The sequence below is a fragment of the Pseudorasbora parva genome, chromosome 21 (genome assembly GCF_024679245.1).
Source record: "Pseudorasbora parva isolate DD20220531a chromosome 21, ASM2467924v1, whole genome shotgun sequence".
Classification (NCBI taxonomy): domain Eukaryota; kingdom Metazoa; phylum Chordata; class Actinopteri; order Cypriniformes; family Gobionidae; genus Pseudorasbora; species Pseudorasbora parva.
In genome coordinates, this window is record NC_090192.1 from 29,369,753 (window position 1) to 29,378,080 (window position 8,328).

The window sequence follows — 8,328 nt, forward strand, 5'->3', positions numbered from 1 at the left end:
CAAGATGTATTGTGTCCTTAATAATGGCATCAGAATGCAACCAAAGCACATGATGGTAATAAGAAGATGGCTATAATTAATTGTAAATCATCCAAAATAAATGCCATGATCATTACATTTTATACAGGTGTTACTATATTGATTTTGTAAATGGTGATCAGCAACCAAATATTGATAATATGGAAGTTACCTTTTGCCTTGGCATGACTCCACATTTTTTGCAGACAATACAAAAGCAGAGTGCAGTAACTTCAAAATAGGGTGTGTGTGTGTGTGTGTATTTTGTTATGATTTTATTGAATGCATTGTTCTTGTATAGTCTTTTACTTTGGAATTTTAAGAGCAATAAACATATATTGCAATGTTAAGGAATTAGTTTTTTTCATTCAGATAATTAAATCAACATGTATAAATTGCTATTAGGCAATTAATGGGAGATAATCGGTAATCGAATCGAATCGTAACCGAATCGGACAGGAAAAATTAATCGTTAGATTAATCGATGCATCGAAAAAATAATCGCTAGATTAATCGTTTAAAAAATAATCGTTTATCCCAGCCCTAGTATGCGCCAAACAGCAGCATGCACAGCATGTTTTAGACTGATGATACCACCAAAAGGAAGCCAAACACTCTCACCCTTTACAACACCACAAAGTGTGCGTGGATGTGATGGACCAGATTGTGTGGGAGTACACTGTCCGCACAGGGACACGGCGCAGACCAGTTGCCGTGTTCTATAACATGATTGACATGGCAGCACTGAATGCACATGTGCTGTATCAAGCATGCACCGGAAGGGCGGAAAGATGGGTGGACTTCCTGGTGGAGCTTGCAAGAGAGTTGGCTAACTCTCATATGTGTGCGAAGAAAGGCAAGAAAAGAACAATTGCTTTGGACACAACCCTCCAGACCTAGCCCTGGAAAAAGAGCCATGTGTCAGGTCAAACACCAATGCAAGAACAATCATGCCACTGCGCGATGTGTTCACTGCTACAGATACACATGTGGTAAATGCACGGGAGATACCATGGCAGTGCAGGATTGTGAGTGATTGCTGGAACATACTCACTTTTTAATATTATTTGTAAATATGTGTACAAATGGTTTACATTTACATTTATGCATTTAGCAGACGCTTTTATCCAAAGCGACTTACAACTCAGGAGTACAGGAAGCGATCCGTCAAGAAGAGGCAGAAAACACAAAACGTGCCCTAAATACCAAGATTTGTATATCGCTCAGAGTAGCAAAAACCAGAGAAGGGAATAAGAAAAGAGAAATAGAAGGAAGGGTTTTTTTATTTATTTTTTTATGCAAGATTAAGTGCTCATGGAAGAGATGAGTTTTTACCTGTCTTTTGAATGAAGCGAGTGATTCTGTCGTGCGTATGGAGGACGGAAGATCGTTCCACCAACCAGGAACAATGAAAGAAAAAGTTCTAGAGAGGGATTTCATGCCTCTCTGTGATGGTACCATAAGCCTCCTCTCATTAGCTGAGCGACGGCTTCTGGTGGGTGTGTAGACTCGTAGGAGTGAGTCGAAGTATGCGGGTGCTGAGCTTGTGGAAGATTCATAAGCAAGAGTCAGGGCTTTGAATTTGATCCGGGCAGCGAGTGGTAGCCAATGCAGAGAGATGAATAGAGGTGTGACATGAGCCCTTTTGGGCTCATTGAAGACAAGACGTGCTGCAGCGTTCTGGATCATTTGCAGCGGTTTGATTGCACAAGATGGAAGTCCAGCCAGAAGCGCATTGCAATAGTCAAGTCTAGAAATGACCAGGGCTTGGACGAGAAGCTGTGTTGCATGCTCTGTAAGGAACGGTCTGATTTTCCTGATGTTGTGCAATGCAAACCTGCATGACCGAGCTGTCTATGAGATGTGGTCTTTGAAGGACAGCTGGTCATCAAAGATTACTCCAAGCTTTCTGACCGACTTTGAAGGGGTAATCAATGATGAACCTAGCTGGATGGTAAAATCGTGTTGTATGAAATGGTTGGTTTCTTTATTGGTTTCTTTGGTTGGTTTCTTTATTTTATTTGGTACTATTTTTATCAATAAATCTCAGCAACAAAGGAAAAAAAAAACGTGTGTTGATTTCTCCCTAAGATGGCTCCCTAAAATTCAAGTTTCCCTGAAGTGGCTCAGCATGACCCCACATTGTTTACATAACAAAAGCAACTGTTCACAGCTGATTAAGGACATTAGCCTAAAGCCTTCCAGCCCATCGGCTGTCCTGCGGGTTTTATAGGTAGAAAAGCCAAATGGCTGCTCTCTGGGACTTCTAGTGTTAGTAGTCTCATGTTCATGTCCTGAATAAATGCATTACTTTATTAGTATTATTATTATTATTCATAATAATAATAATACATTTGTAATCTGGGAGAGTTGCTTAAAGGCAAAGGAGATACACTGAAGATACAAAAGTATAACAATTTATGAAAGTTGTCTATATTAAAGTGGTCAGGTTTTTTTTAATTTTTTTTTTTTTAATAATTTTCCCTGTAGAACAATGAGGGGATTTTAAAAGCGCTACGTTCTGTTTTTAAAATCCCCTCATTAAACATCTCAGAAGAAATATTTCCATGGCATATTGTTAAACCCAAGTGTGCTGTTGTGTTATTTTATTTTAGGTGAGCCCATTGGCTGAGCACCAGGAGTTTTATACTTTTCTGCAGAGGATTCTCACTCCAGTGCTGGAGGCCTACAGTTGTGCTGCCATCTTTGTACACAGCCTGAGTTCGCCCATGCCAGAGAGAGAATACACCTATCTGCTTTTCAAATATCTGCTAACGCGTACCGAGAGAGGAGTGGCTGCCTATGGTAAGCCACTGGTACTTTCCGTTTGAATGTGCTCTATATGAGCTGCCGAGTAAACTCTAGACATTTAATTCCTCTTAAACCTTTCCCTGCCAATCTTTATCCATCGTTATCATTTTGATGAATGCTATTTTAAAAAAAATTCTCATAATTTATTCTTTTCTTGCATCATAGTTCAAATCTGATCTTTTAAAGCTCTTTGAGTTACAATGTTGTATGAAGTGTGCTCTATAAATGAATGTCTTAATATTGATGGGAATGTATTTGTTTTTTTGTTTGTATATTTTTAGGAGAGAGCGCCACACACTGCCTCGTAAAGAATACAGTGAAAACATTCAAAGAGCTGGGGGTGAGAAAGCCGTCCTCTTGCATTTACTGCTTATTCACAGATATATACCACTGACATGCAGAATATTATAATTGGACTCAATGTGCCACGCTGACGCTCTTATTGCTTGCCTAATTAATGGATTTGAATGGTGGGATATCTGTGAATAACTCTCAGTCTGTTCATTACAAAAGCTATCATATGACTTACTTTTTGAAGAATAACGTGACAACTTGTACATCTTTTGTGTTCCACGGATGAAAATTTTTATTGTATTTTTTTATTTTTAGAAACCTTTAGATTTTTAACCCTTTAATGTGTTACCCTTGCAAAGATATTTAATTTAAATGTAACAATTTATTTTTAAACGTTTTAAAAGCAATTCTTTATATTTGAAATGGTGTGTCTGTAGGCCTGTTTTGCAAAACAATGTTCACCTACACCTTCAATGCCCCCCCCCATATTTTTCTTTGTTTTTCAATATTTAACAAAACTGCCAAGTGAAAATTGAACCAAAAATCATTGTCCACCCCTCATTTTTTGTTTTTCAATGTTTAATATAGAGTTATGAAATATTATATTTGTTATTATTACAAATAGTTTTTTTTTCATTCAAATAAAGCTGAAAAATATATATTATTAAATGATATATAAATATTCAATAAAAATTATAAATGAATAAAATCAAATTTAAGCTAAATACAAAAACTGATTAAAAAATGCCAAACGCGTACCACAATTACTAAAACTTTAAAGTTAACACTGAAAATGTAAAAAGAAGCTAATTCAAAATATTAAATACTATAATAGTATATAAGTAATGCTAAAATAACACATTGAGCATTTCAAATGATCAACTTTATTTTTGGTGTTTTATTTTTAGTTGAATTTTAAAACAAAACAATATATAGTTCTAAGATGAGCCATTTGTCATCCATAACATGAAAATGGTCAAAGAAAGAAAATCAGAGAATCCATTGTCTAAATGAATTTTCTTTTCTTTTTTTTTTCTTGTCTGAAGTACTTCCTGTGCAAGTAGTGAAATGTTTGCCATTTGTAATTCACAGGTACTTAAAGAACGACGAGAGGGTGGTGTGTGCAGTCTGGAGCTGAGCAGCGCTTTCTTACCTCAGGCCAACAGGAACAAACTCCTGCAGTATATTCTGGGTTTCAGTCTGCTGTAACGTCAACGCAGCTGCGCGGCTCTCCACCCTACTCAAGGGCTTTTTACTGGCTAATCATGACTGTCAAAGGTGCTACTCTAAGGAAAGCTTTACCTGGAAGTGCCTTCACCAAACGCCTCATACTAGACTTAAGTTAGTCTTCCCTTCACTATAAAATCCTCAACTTATGCAGTCCTCAATACACAAGTAGTTCCGTCTGCCCTCTCGTTTACTAGAAGCTTCCACACACAATACTGTACCAGTTCTGCCAGTGAAAGCCCTTGGTTTTGAGCTAAATCAGGGGTCTTTATAACCCTGAATGAGTATATGGAGTGAGACAGTTTGGTTTAAGTTGAACTCAGATCAGTATAAATGTCACTCTTTATGAGGTCACTTTCAGTTTTAGCAAACGTTCATCACTGGGATGACGGCTAGTGTATGGAAATCTTTCAAAAAGGGCATTTAATTTTCTTTAACCACTAGTTCTGTCAGAGCATGTAAAGAAATTGATATTCTTTGCACTTCCTCTTGTGACCAAGAACAGAAAGACTATGCAGATTATCTGTTGATAGCGGCCACGCAAAAGGAAAACAGTGATTCAATCTGCAAACCGTGCAGCGAACTTAGTTCTAGAGAAATGTGAATAAAATCGTGTCGGTTAGGTCATATTTACTCATGTCACGTGTGCGTTTGGATTTCCGTGAAGGATAGTTACAGCCATTATATTGCGTAATACACCAAACAGTAGATACATGTAATGGTTTTAGCAGGCCTGGAGGATCATGAGGCCATAAACGGGAAACGGCGCTTGAATGCTTCTACTTGGCTGATCATCACAAGGTCTAATTTGTAATATTTCGGAGGAGGCTCTATTGCTGCCAAGCATTTTTATTCCCGCCTGAGTTACTGGTATATTTTATTTAAGCATTAAGATCCTCAGCAGCAAGTCTACTGTAGCATGTGCATGTGTGCAATATGTCTGTAGTATGTGAATTAAACTGTATTTATGCCACAAATCTGTCTCAAAGCACAAAATTACCAGAATGCAGATAAAGGCAAGTCGCCTTAATAACAACTTACTCAAAAAGTGCAATATTTTGTTTGTTGTGGAATTAATCGAAAGGTAAATAGTTGAGGATGCCCCTGTACGGTCCTAAAATTACAGTTGTCATTCCGTCTTTATCCTCTTCTGGTTTATCATTTCCAACTTCGTTTGTCATGTGTTTTGCATTATCCCAGATTTGACCGCATGCTTGTTCTGACAGGTCGTTGAAGAGAACTCTGTGCGTCAGCCTGTAGATGTTGCTACGCGATGGACCTGTTTTTTACTGTGCAAGAATGTAGTTGGCAGACATACACGCATTGCGTAGGCTACGGGGAGACTTTGAAATAAGACACGGGGTTCCCATGGTCATGGAAAAATCTGGAAGTAAAAAAGTATTTCAAGGCTGTGAGTTCCAGGCCTAGGAAAGTTGTGAAATCTTCTTCAGTGCATATAAAATAATTCAATGAAATATAAATGCTCTGCTGTAACTAACATGTAAAACTCGTTATCCAGTAATCCTGAACTACAGGAAAAGTTAAAGTCAGGGAAATTGGTCAAAAGGTGTGAAAACCTTGATGATATAAAATATAGAAGCTCAAACTGCTTAATATACAATGGGTTTGAAGCGATATTGACATTTTTTTGATACACGGGGCATATTTTGTGTCAGTTTCATGCATGTAGTTTCTCTGTCAATATGGCCTCAAACATTCAGGTTAAACTGGCAATACTACTGCTCTTCTGAATGGAATAATAGCTCACTTCTTACTAAATACTGTGCAGTATACTGCATACTACCTATTATTTGAACCATTTGACTTTATTCCACATTTAAAAAATGACCTTAAACATATTGCATGATTAAAAAAAATATTTAAAATGTTTAATTGTAAATCACAACTGATATTAATTACCATTAATTTAAAACGAGATGAGATGCAGTACTTCACACCATAAGCTCTCCTATATAGTGCTCAAAAGGTCATCCGGCAATTCTATGCATACTATATAGCGCAGCAATAGTAGGCCTAAAACTAGTATGCTACATCTGAATATAGCTGTTTTTGAGTCAAGGAAGGCAGAGTAATAGATGAAATGTGTGATTCCTAACTCTTCTCTACAGTCTTCTCTATACTGTGAATGTGTTCAGTTAGCACTGAAGATTGCTGATTGTATTTTTGAAATTGACTTGACTATAAAAATCCACATGCATTCACCTCTCCCAGAGAGCAATAAGACGTTTGTCATTCGTCCCCTGTCCATTAACGCCGTCATGTTCTCTCAACCCAAGCAGATTGTTTGTAATTGCTCAGCAATTGATCGAGAGATCCCATTTGTGCTGTGAACAATATAGTTTTGAGGTGTTATTTTAAACCAGTCCCAGTCACATTTAATGTTCTGATATTGAAAAATGTATTTGTTTTCCTCAACGTTTTTAATTCAGCTTTGTATATAATTACGTTTTTTTGTTGTTGTTGTTGTCGTCGTCTTGTGGGATGCGAGTTTACTAAATCAAACTCTGGTTGTCTTTTGGTTAACCACTGACAATTCTTATCAAAACGCTGTAAATCTGCAGACAGAATGCCTTTATGCTTTTTTGTAATTTGGCATGTTTTCTGTGTGATGTGTCATTTAGTGCAAGCCTTCCCACTTCCCACTTCCCACAAACTGGGGTTTATGAGTTAATAAAAAAGCTAATAATTCAATCATAAAAATGTGAAATTAAAATAAATAATTTTAAAATAAAAACAAAACACAAAAGAAAATAAAATAAAATAAAAGGTTTGAGAATCCGTGTTAGTGCATAATGTTGAATGGGGAACATTAAGTGAGGTCATACTCATTTTTTTCTGTGAAGCATTTTCATGCACTGTTATGCACTATGAAATAAATGAATGTTAACAAATAGTGGATTTAATTTTCTAAGTCTGAGCAAAGTTACTTTGGATGATTTAATGCACAAGGATTTGGACTTGACCATAACTAAAAATGTGATCGCACAACATCTTTCATAAATTCCACATCCATCTGAAGGCCCGGGGACAGCTTACGACTACGTCATGTTCCACATTCCGCTCCGTCTCGGGCACAGTTGAGTGTGGAAAGACGCGTTCAGAGCGTGTGCACTATCTATCTAGTGCAGGGGTTTTCAAGCAGAAGTGAATGAGGGTCCTAGAAGATGTCTAAAAAAATTGATTAAAATTTATGAGTAAAGCAAAAAATATAATCTGAATAAATTGTGATTTAAAATACAAAAATAGTTTATCTATTAACTAAGTCAAATTAGATTACAATAAAATAAATATTAATATAAATAAAAATGTGACTAATTAAATAATGCATATAACAATACAATACTACATTGAGTAGAAAAAAATATATAATAATGTACATTAAACAAATTTAATATTTATATTAATTGTTTTGTGTAGGATATAAATTGATTGTGTTTATAAAAGACTGATGCCTTATACATTTTAGGATGATGGACCCTCACACAAAGATGCTCATACTTGGGGTCCGTGGCATCTAAAAGATTGAAAACCCCTGATGTTTGTTTTCAAGCGTTTTCAAAAAGTTTTAAGCCAGCCTAAACTATGCTGGTTTAAAGTGGTCTAGCTATCAAGCTGACCATCTAGTAAACCCATAGAAACCCTCTAAAACGTGTGTGTGTGTGTGTGTGTGTGTCTGTTTTTGTGAAATACAGGACAAAAAATTGTATGACATAGGTATTACAAGGAAATGGTGTAATATGAAGACATTACCCATGTCCTCACTTTTCAAAAGACTTTTAAAACATACTGAAATATATATATATATATATTCTTCTTTTTTATGAAAGTAAAAATGCTGAATGTTTTCTGTGATGGGTAGGGACTGTGTAGGAGGATAAAAAATATGTTTTGTACAGTATAAAAACCATTACGCCAATGGAATGTCCCCACATTTAACAAAAGTGTGTGTGTGCGTGC

At 36.3% G+C, this 8,328-nt stretch overlaps 1 protein-coding gene across 1 annotated transcript in view; it reads left to right on the plus strand.

Annotated features, from left to right (window-relative positions):
* The window catches only part of gpam (glycerol-3-phosphate acyltransferase, mitochondrial), a 32,632-nt gene extending 25,370 nt beyond the window's left edge, over window positions 1-7,262 (plus strand). The window contains exons 19-21 of the mRNA XM_067429113.1: window positions 2,634-2,823; window positions 3,111-3,169; window positions 4,216-7,262. Of these exons, the coding sequence (XP_067285214.1) occupies window positions 2,634-2,823; window positions 3,111-3,169; window positions 4,216-4,332 (366 nt within the window). The 3' untranslated portion in view covers window positions 4,333-7,262. The remainder of the gene's footprint in view (window positions 1-2,633; window positions 2,824-3,110; window positions 3,170-4,215) is intronic.
* The last annotated feature ends 1,066 nt before the right edge of the window (window positions 7,263-8,328 follow it).